The 26,185-nt window shown below is 40.5% G+C and overlaps 1 protein-coding gene across 7 annotated transcripts; it reads left to right on the forward strand.

Moving 5' to 3' along the window:
• The first annotated feature begins 215 nt into the window (after window positions 1–215).
• Window positions 216–25,730, forward strand: ZC3H7A (zinc finger CCCH-type containing 7A). 7 transcript variants are annotated; one of them, XM_046900905.1, is made up of 23 exons: window positions 216–762; window positions 4,566–4,669; window positions 5,721–5,760; window positions 6,586–6,783; window positions 7,377–7,535; window positions 8,658–8,738; window positions 8,845–8,883; window positions 9,684–9,714; window positions 10,210–10,490; window positions 11,797–12,004; window positions 12,961–13,025; window positions 13,807–13,999; window positions 15,678–15,839; window positions 16,840–17,036; window positions 17,271–17,368; window positions 18,419–18,600; window positions 20,538–20,614; window positions 21,165–21,298; window positions 21,691–21,796; window positions 22,291–22,399; window positions 22,959–23,092; window positions 23,417–23,580; window positions 24,815–25,730. In XM_046900905.1, the coding sequence occupies exons 2-23, from the start codon at window positions 4,602–4,604 to the stop codon at window positions 25,002–25,004; spliced, it is 2,916 nt and encodes a 971-aa protein (XP_046756861.1). In that variant the 5' UTR covers window positions 216–762; window positions 4,566–4,601; the 3' UTR covers window positions 25,005–25,730. The 7 variants fall into 7 exon arrangements, with proteins under 7 accessions (XP_046756861.1, XP_046756862.1, XP_004945148.2 ...); XM_046900906.1 differs by having other exon boundaries at window positions 4,569–4,669; XM_004945091.5 differs by having other exon boundaries at window positions 216–307.
• The last annotated feature ends 455 nt before the right edge of the window (window positions 25,731–26,185 follow it).

Below are 26,185 nucleotides of genomic sequence, written 5' to 3' on the forward strand. Positions count from 1 at the left end.
AATCAGTAGCAAAAAGCTTCCCCACCGCCACCAATCAAAAGTGCACGTTTCCAAAACAAGAATGATGAGCCAATGGAAAAGCCCGCGGTGCCGGCGCCCCGGCGAATCACATCCCTCTGTCCTCCGGGCCGTGCCTGCGGCCTCCCTGCAGCAGGGGGCGCTCGCGGTAGCGACGGCGCCGCCGGGGGCGGAGCGGAGGAGGCGCCGCCGTCGTCGTCGTCGCCGTTGTCGTCGCCGTCGCCGCCGCGCGCCAGGCCGCCTGGCTCCGCCTTCCGCGGCGCTGCGCTCCCGCGGGCCCGAGCAGCAGGTAGGGCCGCGCGGCGGGACGGGCCGCTCGCGCTCAGCGGGGCCCCGTGGCGGGGGAGGGGGGGCGCGGCCGTGGGGCCTTCCCCTTCTCTCGCGGCCCGTTACGGCGCGGCGGGAGCGCTCCCGCCCCTCTCTGCGCCGCGGGAGGCCGTCGTCGGCCGCTCCCGGGCCCCGGCGGGCTCCGCGCCACCGCCGCGTTCCCGGTCCCGCCCCTCCCGGCGGAGCGGCCCGGCCCGGCCCTCCCCTACCGCGTTGGGCGGCGCCGGTCGGTTCCGCCGTTGGAGATGGCGGAGCCGCCGCTCGGCGCGAACAAAGGCGGCGGCGGGAGCCCCAGCGAGCCCCGGCCCCGGCGGGAGACGCTGCGGGCGGGCGCAGTTCGTGTCAGCGGTGCGGGCTCGGCGCGGCTGAGCGCGTTTTCCCTCCCGCGGACGGGGTTTGACAACTTCTCGGCGCCGAGTAAAGTTTTAAGGCTCCGGGGTGTCGGGGCGGCTCGTTTCTGGCCGAGGCGATTGAAGGCTCGCTGCTGCGCCTTTCCGTGCGCTCCGTCCCTCGGGGCTGCGCGCTGTGGCACGGAGCGGTCTCGGCTCGGGGCGTTCGCGCGGCCCTCCGCCCGCCGAGCTGCGTAGCGCCGCACGGAGCGGCAGCGGGGCGTCCGCAGCGATCGCGGGGGCGTTTCCGTGTGTTGTTTTGCACAAAGATTTGATTTGAGATTCCCGTAACCCGGCGAGTGAACTCGGTGATGCGTGGCAAGAGAGTGCGCTTCCAGCTCTTGGGAAGCCACGTCCATACACGCACATCCGTGGTGTGGAGTGCCGCGGGGAGCGCTGCTGTACGTGAGCGTTTGTGATCGCTGCAGCCGTTGCTGCCGATAAGGAGCTGTATCAGGGCCGTTTGGTCAGCTGAAGGTCACGAACTCTCTGCGTTAGTAGCTCTTGTCCCCAAATAACACCGTGTGTTTTTCCTCTGTTCTCTTTGCATCTCGCAGTGATCTGTCTGCACTGCACTGCACAGGAGAGGCTCGGTCCTGTCCCGCTCCTACCCTGTGCACCTCAGCTTTCAGCAGGGGGCACTCGGGGTGAGCTGCAGGTGGGTGCCCCCTGGGGGTACCTCGGCTCTGACAGCAGCAGAATCATTCTGGTTTTCATGATGTGTGTTCCTGTGCTTCGCTGCCTTCGTTGAATCGCAGTAGGGTCTATGAAAAGTGCCATGTGAGACCTCATAGTGGTGATTGCTGGGCTTGAGGTTTTACAGCATGCTCCTCCTTTTTGGAACTCCAGCACCGGGGTTCCTTCTGCAGAAAGACTGACTTCTCTGGGTTCTGTGTGAATTGGTTGGTTTGCGTTCCAAAGATCCATTTTGCTCTGCAAGAGAGTCCAGCATTTGTTGTGTTCAAATCCCCTTTGCCTAAAGAATTATCCTGGATGTATTCTGTGTATTGATGCTGTCCTTTACAGTTTGGCTTGAATGCCTCAGAACTAACATAGTATAGAAACAAGAGCATTGTCTTGCCCTGTGCTGAAGGAAAGTGTGTAGCAGCTTCGTGTAAGAGAGAAGCATAGGTTTTCCTGTCTGCCAGAGCTGGTGCAAACTCGTCCTCCCTGCCTCCCATTGGTCTGGCTGGCTGGTTCTATCAGAAGAGGTGATGCTGGCTGTTGGCTGTGAACTTTCCCTTTGCTTCTGCTTCTGTGAGATGTGATTGAATTGAAGCCTGTGGTGAGGATAAAATGGTATAAATTGGTCTTCAACTTGTTTGATTTCAGCACCTTTTCTTGCTGTGCCAGATTTGATAAGTGGAGCGTGAGTTGGTCATACAGCAGCAGTTGTAGGAATACGACTTCTGATATGACAGTCCGTTTGCCTATAGCCTTAGTTACTGATGCATTGGTCTATTTTTGTTCTGTTTTTAGCATCCCATACTTTTTTCTTTGCTTTAGGTTGTCCTTTTCACTGAATTTTACGGAGCAAAGCAAGAGTGTAGGCTTGGCTTTTATGATAATACAAGCAGTGTTTTAACTTTTATATATGTACACATGCACGTTTTTTTTTTTTTAATTCCCTCTGTTCAGATGAGGGAGGGAATCTGTTGCTAAATAGGTGATTTTTTTGAACTCTGAAAGTGAGTAACTGAAAGTCAAGACCCCATTATTTAGCTGCTTTGCATGTGACTGCATCCAACATGGTTCTGGTTGCACAAGATGTGGGTGAGAGAGATGGTGGCAGAGGTGGTATCTGAGACAGCTATAAATCCTCTGCAAAGCCATCAAATAGGGGGGGCAAAATGACTGTATGATAAGGAAGGATAACTTGTGTCTGAATGTCTTATGGATGAAAATGGGTACATATTGAAAAATGGAGAAGCCGTTTGGATAGTAAATGGCATTGCTTGTGTATGTTCGTCACTCTGCTCGTGTGCTCTTATCTGTGGTGTCAGTTTGTAACAGTTCCGTCAGCATTATTGCTACAGAAGAACTGGATCTGCACACCCTCCAGTGTCAGTGTGTAAGTTGTTAAAAAGTTTTGCCAGAGGGGATAGATAAAGGCAGCTGTTACAACATCGGACTCGTGTCACCCGAGTTGGTGGAGTGCTGAGGTTACTTACAATTAGTAGAGCAGAGCTGATCTTAGTGCTCATACAGGTCTCGTGGGCACGGTATTGCCTGATGGGCTGTTGTGCAGGGGCTGAAGTGTGCTTCATTTTGCTGCCACGTTTCTGAGGGTGAGCGTGTGCCCAAACTGCTGCTGGATTGGGATCGTGCGAGGAGTTCTTACCAGCCTCGTTACAATCCTGAAACCTGAACGTGAAGGGGAAAACAAAGCGTATGCAGGTGGCGAGGGATTTCCTTTTGGCATTTACGTTAGATTTCTTTACAGATATGCTATTGGTGGTGAAACATTTCTCTGACAAAAAAAAAAGTCTTTTGTGTATGTACTAAAATCTCCCTACATAGTAATAACTCACGGAAGAAAAGGGGTGCATGAAATCACGTGAAAAGCAGTTACAGGAAAGTATTTGGTTATTTGTTGCCTTGACAGTGGATCGCTGAGCGTTATTCCCGTGTGAAGATGTGCTGTCAGAACAGCCCCGCAGAGTGCTGCTGCTGGAGAGCCCCTCAGCCTGCTGCTCGGTGCTGCTGCTCGGTGCTGCTGCCCGGGGGCCGTGGGGTGCTGGGGGTGCAGGCCGTGGGGGCTTCCGTTACTTTGCTTGGTGACCATAGGAAAATGAAGCAGTTGTTTGTGCTGCACTAAGGTATGGGTTGAACAGCACTAACTGGGAGGGACTTCGGTCCGATCACTGAAGGCTGCTGAGAAGTGTTTGCAAACGTTCCAGGTCAGTCGGAGAAGGGAGGGTGTCCGACCCAGCCGTTTTCTGCTCTCGGCTGGGAGTGTGTTCAATTTAGTGAGAGATGTATTTTGTTTTTATTTTACTTTAATTCCATTCTTCCACTGTTGCTGTGAAATAAATTCCTGCACAAACTAATCTGCTTCCCAAAAATATGCCTTGTCTCGAGGTAGTTTTTTTATCAGGGATGTAGGGTTTGCAGAATAAGACATTTGTGCTGCTGGCCTTCTGGCTAAAATGGAAGCTGTTCTTCCAGTGCGGCGAGGCGCAGCCATGGGCAGCAGATCCGTGCTGCAGGCAGCCTTCTTGGGCAGTGCGCACGGCTTTTCTGCCTGTTTGCCTTGAGTAATTGTAAACCCACTAAATGAAGGTCGTGAAGAAAAAAGCACCGATTCAGACTAGCGAGCTCATGCTGAAGGGTTCAGTTGGCAATGTGGAATGGAAGTCATTCGTTTTTACAGACGAAGCAGGTGGTCTTTGCTGGCCGTGGTGTCCGGGGGTCTCCCAGCGGGTGCTGGGCGCGCGGTCCTCCTGCTTCCAGGCACACCTCGCTGCTTGGCTGGCGGTGAGAGCCTCGGGAGGTGGCTCTAACAGTAGTTTCCTAATCAACCGGTCTTACTATCAACAATTATGCTGAGCTTTTGAGGTAACTTCCACTGAATACTGAAATAAATGTAGTACGGAGCTGTTACAGAAGGACCCTGTGGGAGCACTGAGCCTCAGCTTGGTTGAGCAGCAACTTGCACATGCTGCGTGAGCAGCTCGCTTCAGCCCGGCTGATGTGACTGCATCGTGCAGAGCCGCAGGGGAGCAGAAATGGGGGTGAGAGGAGCGGAGCGGGGCGGCTGCCGGGCGGGCCTCGTGTGCTGCCGGGCCGGGCCAGCGCTGCTAACAGCACTCTGTCTTCTTTCCTTTTGAGGAGTTGTGTATCTGAAACGTGGATGTTCAGGATAACATGTCCAATGTGTCGGAAGAAAGAAGCACTAGACAACAGGACATTAAGAAAGGACTTCAGTTTATAGAGTATGGTGCTATGTCTTTTCCTTGTGTGTGTACGTGTCTGTGGGTACGGACAGCTCCGGGGCAGTCCCTGTAATTTAGTACTGTCAGAGGGCCCTTGGTTCTTCCTGGAGTGTAGCACCGACCCTACTTTGTTCCCAAGCAGAGCAGATGGGCGTGGGAGGGGAGGGTATTCCTCTTTATTCCGCACTGACGTTTTGGGTGCCCGGAAATCCCCCTTCCTTTTATGGCCACTTTTATGGCCCTCACACCTGACACTGGGCTGCTGACTGCCTGGCTTTGTGCACTGCTGCCCGGCTGTTTCTGCTCTTGGAGCTAAAGTTTAACTGGATGAAAAAGCCTCTTAGCAGTTAATTTGTGCTTGGGTCGGTGCCAAGTTCTCCCCTAGAAGACCCTGATTAACTTAAGCAGATTCTGAAATTTCACATTCCTCACTGTTCACACTGAAAAAAACCTGTGTTTTAAAGAGCCGTTTAGAAGCAGGTTCTTGGTTAGCCTGCACGGGAAGGGAAGGAGTTTCTGGTTTTCTTCCCGAAAGAACAGAGGGAAATGCCTGTGTTTTCTGCCAGAGCAACTCTCTGTTAGGTGTCACGTGAAAGAACTCTTAGAAATCCTTAAGCATTATGTGTGTGACTTAATTAACTTCGGTGTGTTCTTTTGGCAGGTGATCTGTCATTTAATAGTGCTTGTAGAAAGGTGGCGGCTCTCATATAGAGGCTGTTTCTACATGCTGGAGAAGAGAAAGGAAATGGTTTTTAAACAAACAGCACCGAGTTTTTAAACTCAGCATTCAGAATTGTGACACATTTTGAAGAGGAGAGCTAAGACTGGCTGTGCAGCTTTAAATGAAAATGATTCATTAGTAATAGCAAAGCGCAGCTGTTTAATTAAATCTGCTCAGCAGCACACTGCTGTGTTCAGTGCAGGCTGAAGAAAAAGCTGGGTTTAGCCTGCTGCAGCAAGCAAGGCTGCTTTTAAGTAGGAGCCACTTCTCTGCTGTGACCTCTTGTGAGCCCTGTGTTCCATAAGTGCATTTTGTAATTTCTTTTTCTAGATCTACCTTGCCCTACCCAGGGACACAAGAACAATATGAGGTAAGAAAATTACTTGTACATTTCCAGAAGTGGTTTTTTTGGGTATATTTATTCTTGCTTTCAGTCATCGTCTAAGGAATAATACAGTATGAATGGTAATGTTAAAATGTCTCAGCATAGGAACTGGAGGACTACATGGGCTGTGCTACAGGTATACAGATATTTGGATGGCTGACAGTTGCTCAGCAGCTCGGATGAACTCTGCTGGTGTTAGGGGTGAATTTGGGCATCCGTTGGATAAAATGACGTGCTGTATCTGGTAAAGTTTAGGGTAGTGCAACAAAAGGGAGATAAAGGACTCGAGTTGCATGTTCTTGTGACAGATTTTGGTTATGGTATGTGTTACTATTTCCTGTAATTTTCGGACTTATGTTTTCACACTCATCTTCCTAGTGTTTTTATCCAACAGTAGATTGTATCACTGGAGTTGAGAATGAGTTACTTAAGACTGTTAATGTTCACATTTTACTTTGAAAAAGTCTTTTGCTTTGTGAAAGCAGCCTTTGTGTGCTCCTGGTTTGCCAGCTGCTGTAGCTGCTGTTTGCTAACAGTGTGCAGGGAGCACAAATCACTTAAACCTTTGATAGTTCCACATACAGAGCAATGACTGTACAAGTCCTTCTGCCTCTTTTATTTACATGTGTTGTGATGCTGAGTATATGAGATTGTTTTGGGGAAAAAAATGCTCATGTAGACAAAAAAAAAAACAACTTCATTTTTGTTCCATGAATTTACAGGTGTACATTTTCTATTTAAGCATGTATTTGGGTATATGGAAGATGCATGACAAATACTGTTGTTGATGAGTGTTTTTCTTTATTACAGCTATTTATACGAGAACTTGTTAGAAATCTTTTTAATGAAGGGAATGATGTGTATCGAGAAGGTGATTGGAGAGGATCGCTGAATCACTATTCAGAAGCTATAAACATAGCAGATTATGCTAATTCTGAAGAAATCCATGTGTCTGATGATATTTTAGAGAAGCTACATGTAAACAGGATAGCATGCTTTTCAAATATGGTAAGCTTCTGTTGAAACAGTATCATTTGTTGGGAATCATCCACTAACACTGTGAAGGCATGGAAAGTTTAATAGTGCAAAGCTCTTGGTATTGCTTTGTCTCATTTTTTTCACAAGTGTAATCACCTGGATGTTTGTAGTTCCCAATACTAGAATAAATAGCAGAAGAATCAGAATCATAGAATTGTTGGGTTGGAAGGGACCCCAAGGATCATTAAGTTGCAACCCCCTGCCAAGGGGCAGGGCCACCAACCTCCAGAAGAGTCATGCCAGACTTGAAAGTTGGTAGAAGAGTATTTTAATCTATTTCTGTCTCTGGCTGCTCCTGAGTCTGCCACTTTCTGTGCAGTAAGATGGCTTTTGAGAAAGAGTTAAATAGTCTCCATCACTCCTACTGGATTTTGTATGAGTGATAGCCCAACTTTTTACTTGCATAGGTCAGTGGCTTAAGGCAGTTCGTATGTGTGGTGTGCAGTGGCCTTAGTGGATGTTTCATAGTATTTCAGTATCTTCGTCTAATACAGTTCAAATTCTACATTCCAACAATAAAAGTTGTTCTGATTAGTTCCTTTTTTCTTTTCTCCCCCTTATAGGGACTGCATGAAAAGGTTCTAGAAGACTGTGAGATAGCATTAAGGTTAAATGAAAATAATTTTAGAGCACTCTATCGGAAAGCAAAAGCATTGAACGAGCTGGGAAGGTATAAGACAGCTTATGATGCTGTAGCAAAATGTTCTCTTGCTGTGCCACAGGTAGGCGAATGATACATTTATGGCTATTTCTACAGAATTAATACAGAAAACATGTACTTACATCAAGAGCATACTTTTTTGTTGTTGTTTTAAATGTAGGTTTTGGTGTGTCGGTTTTTTTTATTCTTCTGTTCTTATTGCTTACTTTGAATGTGAAGACTGATAGCAGATCTTACAGGCAGTAAGGTCACCAAAAGAAACACGTTCCTGTATGGATCAAGCACCATAAGCTTTTGCAATAAACAGTAGAATTAACACTGAATTAACTGCTGTTTAAGATCCTCTAACAGAGGTGTACTCTAAGGAGAAAAGGCACCCATAATTATAAATTATGAAGTGTAGTATTTGTGTGTGTGATGGTGGCACTGTAGCTCTCCAAGCATTTAACAGTGTAGTTTTTAGCCGTGCTCAATAAGGACCTTTAGTTGTAGGCTACATCTGTGTGAGCAGGCAGTGGGTGCTGCAGCAGGACAGGACCTGCAGACTGCAGTGATGCTGCTGACTATCTGATTTCCATGCTTCTGTGTTGTTGGTTTTTTTGTTTTTTGGTTTTTTTTTTTTGGAGCACATCAGGTGTGCTCCAGTAGCACTTCACTTTCATCCAAAACAAACCTAAATTGTCTCTCTGAGACTGTTCATACTGCAAACTAAAATGCAGTGAGTGAGGATGATTGAGAGGTTCGCTTCAGAAATGCATTCCTGCTTTGAATGAACGTGCTGATGGAATCTTCTTTTAAAATGGATAGATAACAGGGCAGAATTCTGTGTTGATTTTTTTTTTTCCTTTCTCTACCTCAGAAATAGTGTAAACGTGTGTGTATATACACCCCACACACTTCTCTGAACTTCTCTGGTTGTGGAAAATCTTTATTTTTCATTCAGAGAAGCAGTAGAGCAGGGTGCTGTCTGTTTTCTGCCTTTTTTTTCTTTCCAGATCTTAAAATCATGTTGCTTGAGGATCTGCATTTTTGAGTGCAGCTTGTCATCCCATATTTGTGATAGTCTGCATTAAGAAGCATCCTGCTCATAGAGGTCTTGCAGAACAAAGGCTATTTGAGATATAAACAGATGTCTTTGACCAGATGATAATCCGTGTATGTTATGACGTTTTATTTCTCTTAGGATGAAAGTGTGATTAAGCTTACTCAAGAACTAGCTCAAAAATTAGGATTAAAAATAAGGAAAGCATATGTAAGAGCAAAGGTAAGATTTGGTTTTAACTCACAAATTGTTACAGTTTTAACAAAGATGATGAGTTTTTTCCCATGATATCAATTTTGTAGCTAATGAAGGTATCTTTTCATTGCAGCCACCCTCAAATTCAGTTTCCAGTGATATATCAACTCAGGTGAGGTTTGGCACATTGTTAAGCATAAGCTGACTTTAAACTACAGAGAATAACTGTTTAATCATTTCACAGTGATTAAGTGAAGATTTGCAGTTGACATTTTGGACTTCGGGGTTCTGTTGTTTTTTGTATTCAGCTCTGCTATATACTTATTGCAAACTAGGACATGAGATTATCATCTAAGTTATCTCTGTAGAATGAATATGAGCTAAAACTTCAAATCTGATGCAGTGAATATATTTACTTTTAACATCTTGAGACAAGGATGTAGTTAATGTGATTTGTTTATTTTATATTATGGAGAGTAATGGAAGTGAAGAATGCTGTGGTGAAGTACCCTTTAGATTTATTTGTTTGGCAAAATTTGACCTTCGTTAGTACCTGAACGTGTATTTGCCTTCCTATAGCTAATGTATCTGAGTAGCACCAATGAAGAAGAGACTTTTTCAGATGAAATAGGCAATTTAGCTGTAAAGAAGGATTTGGGATAAAATGAGGAAACACCGGAACGGCTCCTTTAAGATACTGCTTGGACTCTTATTTTACCAACTATCAGTCTCACTGTTCCTTTGTTGGATGGGTACAGATTTTTAGTGATACAGCAATTGTATTTCCGTCTGCAAAGGGATGCTTTGTCTTAAAAAGTATTTCACCCTTAAATCCACTGGACTTCATAACTTCAAAGTTGTACTAAACCTAATTTAGAGGGCTTACGTTCTTTGCATGTAAATATATGTTTGAAAAATATTAAAGACTCTTGTGCAAAGTACTGAGAGGCATTTTTTTTTTCTCACTTGCAGAATTCTTCTTCTGTAGAAGATATTGAGTTAGGTGAGTCTTGTGTGTATTAGAATATTAATACTAGGAAACTAGATATGTAATAGATCTAGTTGTATTAGTTACGATACGTACTCTTAAGAAAATGTAGCTTGTCATTTGAAAGATCTGTGTCAAAAGTCTGATATCTTTATCTGTGAAACTACACATTAAAGTGGCTGAGCCAGTCCTCACCTTGATAGGACTGGAACTGCCATTAATGTAACTGTGTCTCTGGCCTGTTAAACTTGAAAGAATAGGGAGGGGAGAATACGCCAGAGGTTCAGTAGCATATCAAGCCTGTAACTTTTCCTGTCTTTTTACATTTGAGCAATACATGAGCACAGAGATATGGGTACATATGAACTGGAAGACATTTAATGTAGTTTTGCTTTAAAATTCTTGAAGTTTCTCTATTTTCTGTCTCCTGATACCATCAGGCTGAAGGTTATAGGAGGTGTTTTTACACCTCTGAATAAAATTCCACTCATTCCTGTCTTTCTGTTTCAGATTTATCTGACCAGAAGCAAGATACGGTTTCTTCTGCTTCTTCATCAGCCTTTGTTTCTGAATTGTCTAAAGTGGCATCAGTGCCCATATCATCTTTATCTTCTGTTATGTCTCTTCAAGCGGAAAAAGCTTCTTTGCCTTCTGCAGCATTGGCAAATGGAGGAAATGTTTCTTTCTCTATGCCAGAAGCATGTTTAGATTGTGGAGATGGAGATATAATTATTGGTGAAGAACTTGATGAATTACTTGATTCTGTGCCTGATCCAGATGAAAGCGTAATGGTAAAACTTTGTTTGCTTTCTTCTGAGTGAGATCTTGTTTTATTTGTGAATTAACTTTCATGGTTACATTGAGCTGTAGTTTGTACTGTCTTAATCTTGTACTGTCTTATACTTGTTATATATTCTTATACTTGTACTATCGTATTCTAGTGCACCAAGCAGTAGTTCTGCAGTCAGAGCTTTGTCCAGGCCTGTGTGGCAGACGATCAGAAATAAGCCATTGTGAGGCTAACTTCATAATTTGTTAGAAGAGATTATTAGAAAAATTGAAGCGTTTTTTGAGTTATTCTTCATTACACTGCCTTTATAGAGTTAGAGCATACCGAGCATGCAGAGTTCCTCAACTGACAGTCAAAATGAAAGCTCTGATTCAAGAGCAGAGATAGCTGAACTTAATAGCAAGGTTACTGACTCTGAGCTGTGTCTGTGACAGTCATTTGGAGCCCTTAATATCACACTGTTAAATGAGGATCTGGCATGTTGAATTTTTCAATTAGTTGTGATTTTTAATGCTCACGTAGCTATGGATACAGCTGTAAAAAAAAGATTCATTGCAGAACTGGTTTTGTCTTGAGCTTGATTTCTTGAAATAAAAAATGCTTAGGTTTCTTACTGTAAGTTTTATGCATTTCATTTTGTTGTATGTGTTATGGAAATTTCAGTTGTAATTATTGTTAAATTGTAGTAAATCGGCAAATACTATCTTTTGAGATAGATTGTGAAGCCTCACGTAGTGTAGAACCTGAATGCACTTGGGGGTGAGATGTTGCCCGCTGTGCAGACCAGGAGGGAGCTTCTTGTGGCAGCAGTTGAAACATAGGGAAGGAAACTCCCAAATTCTGTCACATCCCTAACAGAGGTGTATGGAAGGATGCGTGGCTTTCCTGTGAGGGAAGAAGGTAAATTGGCTTATACAGACAGTGGTGTCATTTGGTACTGCCCCAGGATCTATTTCAGTGCTAACTCTTAACTCCTTGCTGTTTGAACTATGTCCCCTCCATTTAGGAAAATTTGTGTAGGTTTCTGACTCATAAAACATTCAAAATCTCGTCTCCAATTCAGCTAACTGAACCTTGAGAGTGTTTCATTTATAGATAGTTCCTTGCATTAGAGCATTGAGATGTGATTTCTGCAGTTCTCTACAGCACTGTAGTGTACCTTTCATTGTTGTTTTTCTGTAGGTTTACAAAAACTTACTGAAAACCTTATTAAAAGGAAGGAAGGAAGACTATTGCAGATTGTGTTGAGGCTTTTTTCCTGTGTGAACTTTTCTCTTTTTTTTTTTTTTTAATTTTATGTTATCCAGCAAACTACAGGTGCCAGGGGTCCTATTCCTGCTGGAGGTGTGGGTCCCAGCGTACCCTTCTCTGCTTCTTTGCTGGGGACGTTGCCCGTTAGCACAGGATTTGTTCCTCCACCCTCTCTTTCAGAAATCTTTTCACAGCCTTTGGCTTCTTCACTGGAAAATTTCTGTTCACCATTAAGCACCTTTTCAATCAGTGACCCAAAAAGAGGTAAAAAAGGAGTCTTAATATTTAACCTTATGGTGTGGGAGAGAGTTATGAGTCAGCCAAATGGATTCCTTGTTTAACAGATTTTTCCCACTACTCAGTAATGCTTAGCATATGCAGAAAACTTGGTCTGTGCTCACATTTTAACTGTACTGATAATCAGTGTTGGGTGTACACAGGATTTTATAGAGAAAGCTGTTTACTTCGGGTTTGCATAAGTATCTTTAAGTTCCTCTCTTCATTTCTTTTACATCTATTGTGGAAGTTCCCTGTTTCAGGTGAACAGGATTAAGTAGGAGCCATGTTATCTTCAGGGTTTGTTTATTTATGTATCTATTTTAACAAAGCATAAACCATTTCTGAGTATTTGACAATAAACATGAAAAGACCTAAAAAGCTGGTTGGTATAACTGTGCTTTGAAAAGATAGCAACGTTACATGTTTGGATTCAACCTGTAGGTGATTATGTAGTGACATAGAAAGAAATAGGTGGAGAACTAGAAAAGATAAATAAATTTTATCTCAAATCACCAGTGTTACGGAATGTGCTCTTAAGAATGAATCCAAATTAACAAAATAAAATTAAGAATAGAAGAATTCTCTTAACCCTCTTTCATATCTGTATCTTTGATAATCAAGTTTTGCTTATCTAGCTACCCTTTCTATACAGCATGAGTGTATCTTTATGTTCGTTCAGCATATGTCTGCAGAGCTGCTGCTGCTGTTAGTCAGGTGGTTATACTGACAATGATTACCTCGTTATTTTTCAACCAAAATGTTTACAAGGGGGATTTCACATCATTGGGGGGAAAAAAAGCACAGAACTATGTAGCAAAAAACAGCAAAATGTGTCGCTTGTTAAAAAAACAAACCTCTGATACTTAATGCTTCTCAGGAGTTACGATTTTTTGAATAGGATGTTTTCAGGAAACTGAAGTAATTGAAACTTATTCTTTTAGACCTTTCAAGTTCAGCTTCTAGAGATGGAACACCAACACTTAGCAGCAGTAACTCTCCATTGTTTGTAAGTATCTTTAATGTTTTTTTTTTCCATCAGTTCAAATGTTGATACATGAAGGGCTTAACACAGATCTTAATTTTTACGGCAGGAATTTTTTTTTTTTTTTAAAGAAAAAATGGGACTTCTAATATATGGTTCTGGTATGGGGGAGAATTGCATAGTAGCTCAAAACAACAGTAGTTGGACATGGGGAAAAAAAGCTTTCTGTAATTTACAAAGGTTGTTTTATATTTGCGATCTGACTGCTATCACAGCTACTTTTTCATTCTGAGGAAGTTGCTCTAAAACACTTTTAACAGTGTAAAGTATAAAATAACCAACCTAAGAGAGAAGATCTCTTTTATGGTCTCGATGCCAAATGTTACAAGTCCTAGAGAACTGTCTTAGTACAGGAACAGAGCAGAGACTGCCTCATACCTGAGAATCCATCTGGTCTCTGTACTGTAGTTGTGCTATGTGTCTTCTGCAGATACTGGCCCTGCTAGCCACTGATTGTGTGGAAGGGTGACGTGAGGAGTGCATTCTTATGGGCCACCTTGTGCTGATAGTCTGGGAATTGTTTCTGTTCTCCCTGTACTTGGTTGCATCTTGTTGTATGCTTGGTAGGCTGAGTGTATGGCTTTCGTATGGCGTGTACTTAAGATTGTACTTGATTTTTTTTTTTCCCATGCAACCCTTGTTATGCTTTGAATAATAATTTCATTAAGCTTATTTGTTTATTTATTTATTTTGGCGGAGAAATGAAATGAGATGGCTGAAGTAAAATATACTTTCTTCCTTACAGATAAATGGCCCTAGTAGTTTGTTTGGTTCTGAAAATTACATGGGAATTTCAGGTCAAACTAGAAATGACTTCTCAAATGTTTTTAGCAGTGCAACTGCTAGTATACCTGCATCTTCAGCACTTGTGGGACGAAACCCACTGGAAGGCACACATGAGCTAAGACAGGCCTGCCAGTTATGTTTTGTCAAAAAAGGTAAGGGGTGCTGGAACTCGACTGGGTTGATTGAAAAACAAAACAAAAACTTATACTTAAAATACTGTGAAATAAAACAAATGAAAATACTTTTGGCTTCTAAATACTGTTCAATTCTGACTTGTTTTTAGCAGATGCAATACAATCTTGTTATTAAGGAGCTGGTAGAACGTTTCAGCAGCTTTTTATCTTCTTTCTTCTTGTCTCTATTTCTTGTCCTACTAGGTTCTTGATTTCTAAAACCACCATCGGTCTCCACATGCTTTCCCCAAGCTGTAGGTCAACTATGTAAGGTCATTCACATTCTGTATTCACTTTCCTCCCAATGCCCAGGGTACTGTGAAGAATGACACCTTTGCTCAAGACTAAAAAAACTTGCAATACCCTCTCTGATTGGCCATGGGGAATTGAACTGCAGTTCAAAGTACCTGGTAACCTTCACATCCCATCTGTTTTATTGTTTTTTTTTTTTTTTTTTCCAAACTAATTCTAAATCATAATCATGAGGCTTCCAAACCTTAGTAATAATTAACTCCACTGTATTGACTGAAAGGATCTTAACCTGTACTGGGCTTTAATATAACTAATCTTTTAGGCCTGAGCTGTTGCTGTTAAAAAAAGCTGTATTCTAGAAGCAATAGCTTTTATTAAGACTAATCTTAAAAAAGAGACGTTGTGCTTCAAGTTACAGGTGTCAATATTAAAGTACACCATAGTAATGGGTCTTGGAGAGAATTGCATTGAGACATTTCGGCGATGGCTACTGAAGTTTAAGAACTCTTTTTAGGTTTAAATTATTTTTACAAGAAAAATCTATGAAGTGATTTGAAACACACTAAAAGTGCAGGAGCTGTAGAACATTGAAAGAAATACTTTGTATGTTCATTGTCTTGACTTTTTTTAATCAATACATCTATTTCTTCTGTTTCTTTGTATCTCTATCAAAGCCTTTAAGTATCTCCCGCTTATACAACCCCAAATTATACTGTTCCATCAACTTGTCCAGGGAAAATGGGTCACGCTCTTGTTTTCAGAGGCCCTTAAGTAACAAATAGCAAAGTTCACTGAGCATTGCTAGTCTTCAAACTTACTCGCTGATGTCTTTCTTTTAGACATAATCTAATCTTCGCTTCATTGTCATCCTAAAACAAGAGTATAAACCTAGGCACACTTTTCCTTCCCAAATAACAAAGCTCTGGGACAGACGTTTATATTTTGGGCACATGTGCTTCTTACCTAGTGTTTTGAGCCTGAACATAGTTGCTGTTTTAATATAATAAAAAATGAAGGTTAAGAGGGCCATTTTCTGATCCTTGGACTTCACCTTCTTGTAAATCAGCAAAGTAAGTTTTAAAATAGTGTTATGGAAAAATATACTTTGGAATTTGACAAAAAGTAGAGCTTTGTTGCTGTCCCATAGTATTACAAGGTTATAATACAGTACTCCCTCTGTGCTTTTTATTGCCAAGACTGGTCTTTTTGTAAGTATTAGTTTTTTTCTGTTCTGCTCAACATGGCTGCTGATGACTTTTGGTTCTTCAGACTTGCTGGTGCAATTAAGAAGTCCATACACCGAGTTTGTGTACTTCGCTTTGGGTGTATGTGCCAATCTGTGCATGGAAATAGTAAAATTATGCTGCAGTTTTTGTGAATATAAGCAACTTTGTGGTTGTTTCAGGTCCTAAATTACTGGATTATGCTTACCACCCTAACTTAGAACATAAATGTAAGAAGGATATTCTAATTGGTAGAATAAAAAATTCTGAAGATAAATCATGGAAAAAAATACGTCCAAGACCAACAAAAACACAGTATGTGGGACCATATTATATATGTAAAGGTAGGTGTGTTATAGTAAAATGTTAATGTTTGTGCTCAAACTAATATCATCTAGGTTTTTCATGGTGAAGTATTGAATGAGATGTTATACGTGTTCATGGGAGATGGAGAAGGAAGTTACAGGGTTCTTTATATTTTCAGAGTCATGAGAGAAGCTGTATTTTGGCAATTAATGTGATTATTTAGAAAATATGAGCTGTACTTCTGCTCTTCATCATGAATAACTTTACTTTTAAGTGTGATATTTTTTATATTCTTGCTTCATTTTACTGTATCCCCTTGAGCCATCTCCCTTTTCCTTCTTTTCCTATGAGCTGTGTGTACAGAATGGATAAATAGGGACTGGCATAGAAGTAGTTCCCTTCTGATTTCTGACATTCCCTCAAAAGTTTTGGTGTGCCTACATGTCTCTGTTTTGGCCAGCCAGCAGGAGAGAGGGAGGACGGATCATGCACTCTGACTACAGCAGGTCTGTCAGTATGCACACACCTCCTAATCACAAGTTAGTCTCCTTCAACAAAAACGTGCTCTGGACTAGGAGGGACTTGCAGGACAGCCTTTCCAGCTTCCTGTAGGTCTGCAAAAGAACAGGTCTGACTGTCAGGCAGTCTTGATGGATACTGTTGCCCTCGATACAGTGTATTCTGAGTGCTTAGTATGTGAAATGACAATAGCAAGAAAGGATTCTCTTCCAGTATGGACTGCTTATGATGCATGCAAGACTGGTGTGTTAATTAACAGCTATGTCTGACTGCGTTTAAGCAAACGTGTTCTTGGTTCTCAGCACTGTTGCCTCAGAATACAGGTAGTTGATGGAGATGTTGAAGATTTAAAACTCGGAAAGGCTGATGCATGAGCAGTCAGCATGAGGTTCTGCTTCTACCTGCAAGACTTCACAACAGACGTACCATAGCTATCTAATTTAGTTGGTAAAGGTTTTAAGATGAACTTACAATAGAAGCTGTGTAAAACGTTCGTCAAATTCAGTGTTATCATTGTAGATGTTGCTGCTGAAGAGGAATGCCGCTATCCGGGGCACTGCACGTTTGCGTATTGCCAAGAGGAGATAGACGTGTGGACACTGGAGCGCAAAGGAGCTTTCAGTCGAGAAGCTCTTTTTGGAGGAAATGGAAAGATCAACTTTACTGTGTCACGACTTCTTCAAGAACATCATGGGTTCTTTATGTTTCTTTGTGAGGTGCTGCTTTATCTTTAGTGATATAATAAAAAATATAATAGGTAATAGAGTTATCCTGTAAGAAACGCTTTTGCTTGTGACTAACTTGTAAGCTTTGAAATGCGTGTTCAGTAATAATCTGACCAGCGCTGAAGTAGAGATTAGTTGAAGTCTATGATCAAATACTTAAGACAAGGTATGCTTTTAAATATATTTAAATAAATACTTTATAATTACTTGTTTTTTGTATTCCAGAAATGTTTTGATCATAAACCCAGAATAATAAGCAAAAGAAACAAGGATAATTCATCTTCTTGTTCTCACCCTGCTATGCATGACTTCGAAGATAACAAGTATGTCTGAAATAACCATCTCGTTAAGTTTCAAATTAAAAGCAAAGATTTCAGGGCATTTATAAATATCGATTTTTCATTTCTTACTTGTTGATTGTTGATTTCTTACTTCCTTGCTAACTGACTGTGGTGCTTTGACAGTATGACTAAAACAAACTTGGCAAACAAGGATTGCCCCGTGTAACTAAGTTGTAAGAGCTGAGTCGTTACTGATATGTTCAAAATCAGTGGTATCCATCTTCATGTTTGGATCCTACTTGTTTGTTAGCAGCTTTTCTGCTTGGTGATATAATTGGGTGTAATTATTTGCATGGTATAATTATTTGTGTGGTGCTGAATTTATATAGGATTTTATAAGTAAATTCTTTCTTCAGTCTGACTTGCTTATTCTGCTAGGGTTTTAACCCAGTACAGGTTTACCTTAATTACCTGAAATTAATTACCTGAATTAGACCATCGGTCTTAATAATTCAATTCATACAAAGCAATGTGACAGAAGTCCCTTTAACTATTCTTTGGAAGATAAAAAGATTTCATAGCAATATTAGTGGATTTTTGATACTACGTACACTTAAATTTTTATCTGATGGAAATGAAAATGCTCCCACTTCCATTGCTTTATTCATACTCCACTTCCCTACGATGAGGAAATACCACAGCTGTAAGAGTAAGGCTTTTATTGGGATGCATCAACTCTTTCTTTAGTGATGCTTTAAAAAGAGAATAAGTTCTTGTGTGAAAATAGAATATATACTTGAAAGTGAATGTGATACGCTTTGCTGCTTGGAAACCAATGATCCTGTTGGATTGGATTCAGAACGCTTTGCAGAAGAGGAGGCTCTTGATTTCACAAGAGCGCTGATTTGTAACGTTGATTTACTCGAACTAGAAACAATAATTAGGTGCTACTTCCTTCTGGAAACTGCAGGTTTCAAGTAAGTGTTACAAAGGCATTTGAGTAAGCTGTGATAATGGTGGGTTATTTTACATTTTCTTCCCACACATTAAGTCATTTTCAGACATATCTAAGACTGACTCTTCTTCAAATAGGTGCCTTGTCCACATTTTGCGAGAAACTATGGTGAAGTATTCCAAAATCCGCCCTTTTCAAGTTCGGTGTCAACTTGACCTGTGCAGACATGAGGTACATTATGGCTGCTTAAGAGAGGATAAATGCTTTTATGCTCACAGTCTGGTAGAGCTTAAAGTCTGGATAATGCAAAAAGAAACAGGTATGTTTCACAGAATGCTCATCTTGCTCTTCATTTTATTCTGCTGCTTCCTCTCAACTCCTGAAAGTAGCAACCTGGGGAAGGTGCGTTGACTTCCAGTCTGCTGAAACCTTTCGTAGTGGCACATTAGAGAAACAGCTGTGTAAGTAGGGTGCAAAGTGTTGATATATTTACTAGCTACTGAAGGTTAGAAAGGTTTTAATAATAAAAACTGTCAGAATGGCTTATTATCATCTGATGCTTTTTCTTGAAATAAAATCATAAATGTCACATGGATATTAAATCCAAGTCAAACCAGATTTGTTCTTATTTTTAAGCATTCACAGTTTAGAAGATCTTGATCAAATATCTTCTTCATGGAGCACTGGGAAAAAAAGAAAACAAAACCTAGGAGTGCTTTCTTTAATGCCATTGTTCCAAGCCGTCCCCACATACAAGAACCTTGTTTTCTCTGTAGTTAAACTTTTCATTTAGCTTAGTGTTGATCTGGTATTCTTATGTAGTAAGCCAGGCAATAAATGCTTCTAGGTGGGCACCCTGTCTCAGTAGTCTATAGCTTTAGTCAGTTTTTCTGTTCTTCTAAACACAGGATGTTTAGACTGGTTTTTTTTTTTTTTTGGTTCTTGCTGGTTTTTGTTGGCTTCTTTGAAGATAGCAGATTTCAATACTTTATTTCCAGCTGGTGTCTTTTGAACTGCAGGTCTCTGTACTTATTGCCTTTCCTTGGTCATAAGTTCAAAACTCTTCATAATCTTTGTTTTAAAATTTTAATAATTGATGAACTGTTGGCAATAAACGGTTTGTGACCCAGTATAGTCGCCTATTTGTTCTGCTTTGCTCTGTACGACTGTACTTTATTTAAGTAGTTGTGCTGCATCATTGTGATGCACAGAGGAAAAAGGAAGCTCAGCAGTCCCCATGTAGTGCAGCATCGCTGGCATTTTTTCCCCTCTCTGCCTGTGGTTTATCCTTCAGTTTGTGTCGATTCTTGTACCAGCGTGATTACAGAAGATGTCACACAGACATGAGGTCAGAGAGAGATAAGGGGTGACTGTTTCTGTGCAGATTTCCAGTCTATCTCTCCTGAGCTGATCCTTTAGAGGTCTCCATGTGGAAAATAGAACAGTTATTTTCTGTTCTTAACCACTGCCCCTATGAAGTCAAGCACAGCAAATACTTACTCTGTAATTTCTGTTTTGAAGTAAGGGTTGTGTTCTCCAGGAAACTTGTTTTGCCAGAAAAGGATGTGTTTTATTTTTGGAAGGATGTGTTTGTGTTGCCCTCATACTTCCCTAAAGTCAGTCAGAGCTCTGGGTCTTGTTCCAATCATGGTTCTCTGCTCTTAGCATGAGGCTCCTCTTCGCAGTGTAAGGTGTGGGAAGAAAACAAATCCTACCTCAGGAAAGAAACACTTTACCAACCCTCAAATCCAAAGACAGATGATAGTCCCTATTTGTGTGGATTTACAGTAATAACTGTTACAGTATGTGAGAACACTGTATAGCTCCAATAGGAACCTTAGCCAAAATAACTTTAAGAATGGCCTTCGTGAAACAAAGCTTAATTAATAGGGCTTGCTTAAGCTCTTTTTAAAGAAGACAGAGGCAATCTAGTTTCTGCCAGCTGGTATTGTGGTTTTGTGTGGTCTATAATAAAATGCACATTTTCTAATGAGATTGGCAGAGGATATGCTTGCAGAAATTGTGTTTACACAAATACTCAGAGATGCATCTTTATATATTTGGACAATCTGTAATTTAGAAAACTTTCATGTTTGCTTTTTAATGTAATGTTATAAACTACATTTATGTTTTGGAGGTGAGATATGTATATATATGTAAATAAACGTTTGGGACTTGGGTAGCACAGCAATTTGAGCATGTCTGAAATGTTAGAATAGTTGTAAGTGCTCATGAGCTTTCAACTTTCCTTTAAAGGTATTTCACATGATGCTATTGTTCAAGAATCAAAGAAATATTGGCAGAACATGGAAGCTAGTGCACATGGGTCACAGGTATCTTCATTTTGCCTTGAAACTAGTGCTGTAGCAACTTGGATTTTTTTTTTTTTTTTTTTTGGTCTGTGTATAATGTAGTATATTTTAGAAATTGCTTACTTCTCCCCAAACAAACCTTCAGTATAGCCTTCCTTACTCCACTTACACTTAAAATGCCTGCTTTTCTTCAACACAGTTCCTTTTTTGCTTTGCTTATTCTGGAATAGGTAAAACAGAAAACCTGAATACCATTTCCAAGGCATCTGCCGCAGGGTAATTAATTATCTTTCCAACACGTTGGACTTTTATATGTTCAGCTTATACATCATGTTATCACAACTTGTGGGTGCATATGCCTAAATCAGAAATAAGTAAAAAATGCATTCTTTAAAAAATGTCTGGATTTTAAATTTCAGGCAAAGCTATTACAAGGCATATGGTGTAACTACAGCTTATGCACGTATGTTGTAAACTTTTATCGTAGGGGATAGTTCTTAATTACATATGGATTTCCTTGCAGATACAGAATACCTTTTATTGTTGTTGTTATTGTTGGTTTTTTTGTAAGATCCTTGGGAACCAAATGAAATACGGATCACTTAATTTGAAGATGAAGTTTGTTTGTGGCCAGTGCTGGAGGAATGGTCAAGTTAATGAGCCAGACAGAAACAAAAAATACTGCAGTGCAAAGGCAAGACACCCGTAAGTAGGACAGGGCAGCAAAAATTTTGCCTTTTTATCAGCTGTTTAAAATCTCTGTTGGAAAAGTTTGTTACTTTGTTAAGGAAGGAGGTCATACAAGGAATTTAGAAAAGCATATTGAAGCATGATAGTTTCTAGAATAATTCAGTTAAATAGAAGGATGGAGGCTTTATGAACAAACATTCTAGGCTTTCATGGTACTGCTTTGATCTACACAGTGTGTCTTTTGTTATCATAGAATCCTAGAATGGCCTGGGTTGAAAAGGACCACAGTGATCATCTGGTTTCAACCCCCCTGCTGTGTGCAGGGTCGACAACCACCAGACCAGGCTGCCCAGAGCCACATTAGTTAGTGTTGCTTCTTTTCATTGAATGCATCCTTTTTTATCTAGGTGGACCAAAGATCGCCGTGTGGTGCTTGTAATGTCTAACGAACGTAAGAAGTGGATGACCATTCGTCCCCTTCCTGCAAAGAAACAAGTGCCTCTGCAATTTGATGTATGTTAACCTAAAAATAACCTTTTGTGTTAAGAAAACTGAGTAAGTGTAAAATACCAGTAACTGGCCTGATTTCATCAGTTCTGCAGAAATTCCCAGGGTGACTGGTGGAAATATGCTAATAGTGTTTCTCCAGAGTTCAGCCCTAACCTGTCAGATCAGTCCTTTTCAGTTCCAGAAGCCCCCTCTCATCAGCAGAAGTTAATCACTTAAAAAATGCTTTAAATAAATTCTAATTATTTACAGTGAATATCTTAGAAATCTTTCAAACATCTGTGTGATCTGGTGATCTGATAGAAGGTAGAAAGCAGGCCTGGTGCTTGCATCTAATGGTTTACATTTCAAACTACAGTCATTTTATATAACAGGCATGGTTCTATTTTTCATGTAGTGTAAATGTCTGTCAGGGGGAGAACACTTAACTAAAAAAAAAAAAACCTATCACCATTTTTACTTCATATTCATGGAGAGTATCTTTTTAATTCATATTCTAGCTGTGCAATCATATTGCTTCAGGCAAGAAATGTCAGTATGATGGAAACTGCTCATTTGCTCACAGTCCTGAGGAGAGAGAGATGTGGACATATATGAAGGAGAACAGCAGTAAGTAAAAAAGTAAAGATTAAAGCAATACTGTAAATCTAACTGTTCTGCTCTTCATTTTTGTTCCTTGGTAACTTTTTAATCAACTTTCTTTTGCTACCTTTTGTAGTAGGCCTTGAAGGCATTTAATTTATTTGAATGAATGCTGGCTGAGTATTCAAAAATAGTATTAAATAAAAATAACTGCATTAAATATTCATGGCCTGAAATGTATTTTAATAACAAAGTAGTTTGTATTATATTTTTGAAGTGTTAGAAGTAGCATACTGGTCCATGGAGCAAATTACCAAGTTATCTTTACTTTGTGTGGCTGTTAGAAATACGTAACGTGTTACTTTCCTCTGTGTAGGTAGAAAGGGGTCTTGGCAAGTAGCCAGAGATTCATATTGCTCTTGGTTCTTCTCTCTAAACCGTGTAACTGTCTATACCATGTCTTTTTTTTTTTTCTTCTTAAAATAGGTGGGGACTGAATTATGTTTGCAAACTCAGTCATTTATCTAGTATTCTCAGACTTTTGCCTTAATTGCTAATTACTTATTTTAGCTTCTGCTCTCATTAGTTCAAGACTTGGAGCAGTTGTATGACATATGGCTAAAAAGTCAAAAACCAGAAAAAGGAGATGATACAGCTGCTCAGGCAAATAAAGAAAATGGAAAGCAAATTCACATGCCGACTGACTATGCTGAAGTAACAGTAAGTAATCGTAGGTGTAATTCTAAGGTCATGCTTTCTTCTCTCCTCCCCAGTCAGTAATGTGCTGTTGTCCTTGCTCTCCTGGTGCTCTCTTATCTCTTAGCTAGCTATGCTAAATGCACAATTTAACTGAGGCTGTAAAGCAGTTCTTCTGAGTCCTCTAAAGCCAATGGAAGTCATAAACTTCAGGTGTTGTTTAAATAACTGTATCCAAGCTAAGCTACAATTAGTATGCTGGCATAACATTTAAAATGTATTAGGAACAGTTCTGTGCTGGTAAAATTGAATTCTCAATGTTTTGTTTTCAAACTCACTGTTAAACAGGTGGATTTCCACTGCTGGATGTGTGGGAAGAACTGTAATAGTGAGAAACAGTGGCAGGGTCACATTTCTTCTGAAAAGCATAAAGAGAAGGTTTTCCACACAGAAGATGATCAGAACTGCTGGCAGTATCGCTTTCCAACCGGATGTTTTAGCATTTGTGATAGGTATGTGCTTTCCAAGATGTATTTTGTAAACTGAAAAATTCCACTTCATGGTATAAATAATCAGTGCCATTGCAAGTTTTAACACAATGTTCCAATATTTCTTTTCTTGCATGTATCTTTCAGCAGGAAGGTAAGTAATGAACAGTATTTGAACATGTGCTGTTAGAAGTTGGAGAGTGATGAGCTTCCTAATTATGGAACCCAATGAATTGTTAAGTGATCTTCGTAAAGGGCCACAAGTTTAGAGCAGCAGGGAAAAAAACTTGTTTAAAAAATCCTGTTAGTAAGCTTATTTAGACATCTGCCTCCCATTACCCATGGCACACAAGAACGGTTTCTAGTTGGACAGGGTAATTGGAGCTTTAAGGCAAGTAGAAATTTTATTGGCACAGCCTGCTGGTTTTTCCCAGCGTTGGTTGTTTTGCTGCTTCCTTTAATTCTTAAATGCAGCCTGTTTACCAGACTGCAGTAGATTTCGGTAAGCCTGCTGGCATTTCTTTGCACTGTTGCAATTTTATTGGAAGGCTGAAAACTTTGAAATCTGCATTCTGGTGTTAAAAATTCATTTTGCTGATTCATAAACTTTTTCCATTTGGTATCATGTTAAAGATTAGAGATCTTGAGAGACTGCATAGCATACAAAGCAAGTTATTTGGTGTGTGCAGGCACTGCATGGTAGCTGATGTGCCCCGTTTGCTGTATTTTTAGTAATATTCTAAATTTGATGTTCTGCACACTAACAGAGCTCAGATATGCAATTAAAGTGAATATCAACTGGTGTGCTTACCATTTAACAGAAAAATACTAGAATATAATGAATTCCTGAGACATGCTGAATACTTCAAAACCAAATGTAGTTAGCAAAAGAAAATTAATGGAATTTCTAAAACAAAGGTTGTTCTGTAGCTTAGTGAACTAAATGTGAAGGTCATGTTATCAGTTACATTAATACCTTAAGTAAATGAAAGATGTCAAGCATTAAATGACTCAGTAAGGTATCACAAAGAACAGAAAGAGTCATCTCTTCTCCTCCACAAATACTTGACAGCAAGGAAAGAAGAGTATAATCAAATGCTAAACAGTATCATCTTATTAAAAATTAAGTATTCTTCCAGTTATTTTTATATCCATAAGAATCTATTGCATCTGAAAAACAGGACCAGGGCAAAATATCTAGATATAACAGTTGTCATCATAGTGCTACAAAAACACTGCTTAAAATCTGTCTTGACAGATATATGGCTGGTACTTGCACTGAGGGAAACAACTGTAAATTTGCCCATGGAAATGCTGAACTCCATGAGTGGGAAGAACGAAGACAAGTTTTAAGAATGAAGCTCAGCAAAGCAAGAAAAGACCACTTGATTGCTCCCAGTGATAATGACTTTGGGAAATATAGTTTTTTGTTTAAAGGTTTAGACTAATACTGAGATGACATATACATGTTACCAGCTGGAAGCATAAACCAGAAAAATTGACAATAATCAAAAGCATGTGACAGAAAAGCTGCAGGTTTTCTGCTTTTATTGGCATATATTGTTCCTCCTGAACAGCAAAATATAGTAGATTTAGGGGAATTGAGTGGACCTGTCTGTGCTGTCATGAAACAGAGCGGTGAATAAAAAAATCTGAAGTATTATGTGCTTTCTCAGCTCCTGTTGGACAGAAAGTTAGGGAATAGAAGGGGGAGAGAGGTTGTAATGTCTAGGAAGCCCCCTAGTGTCAGTCCTTCAGCTGAAAAACTTTACGGTATCAAGGTATTACGAAGCAGAGTGTTACGGGCTAAGAAATGATGGATGAATATTCTTCAGATCTTTTAATGGAGACGATTTGTTTAAAACAAAGTTTGCTACTTATCTATATGTAGGTTGCTAAAAAGGATTTTCTTATTAAAGATTTTAAACAAAATAACCATTTAACTACAATATATGTTGAATGGGTATTTTTTCTCTATTTGTATGTTTCAATATAATTTACTGAAAAAGGATCTTGGGAGGAAAAACGTATTAATTTTTGAAAATGAAGTAGTTAAAATTGTTTCTTGGTCTTTGCTGTTTAAATGATGATTTTGAAAGATTACACTTGTATGTCAGTATTGTGTATTATTGTATGGACTAATGTTGCCTGTAATAAAGAGAACTTTACACGAAGCTCTTTTCTGCATGTAGCCTCTCAGGACTGAGGTCTTGTAAAAACAGCCCATGGTTTATTTGCCTGTTAGCAAAAGCTTGAGCACCTGTTGCTAAAATCTAGGTTAGTGTCTGTGTCTCGGCCGCTTGTTCGCCGTTTTCTTTATCATTGTTACCTCCTTGGACTCACCACGGCACTGAACCAACAAAACCAGCCCCCGTGCTTGCAGAGCGAGAGGAGCGCCGTGCTGTGGGATGCAGGCAGGCACCGCCCTCCCGGCAGGAAGCAGGTGGGAGCAGCCCGGCCACCCTCTGCTCCAGCACGGGAGCCCGCACAGCCCTGTTTATCCTGAGCTCCTGTCTGTTTCGTTTTGGCTTCTTCCAGATCCTACAGCAGCTTCACTTTTGTGCTGATTCAGTTCTTTGTTTCAGCAAGCTCCTTTCAGTCACTCACTAGAAATTGCTGAATTTGTTTG

Source organism: Gallus gallus, chromosome 14 (genome assembly GCF_016699485.2).
Source record: "Gallus gallus isolate bGalGal1 chromosome 14, bGalGal1.mat.broiler.GRCg7b, whole genome shotgun sequence".
NCBI lineage: Eukaryota > Metazoa > Chordata > Aves > Galliformes > Phasianidae > Gallus > Gallus gallus.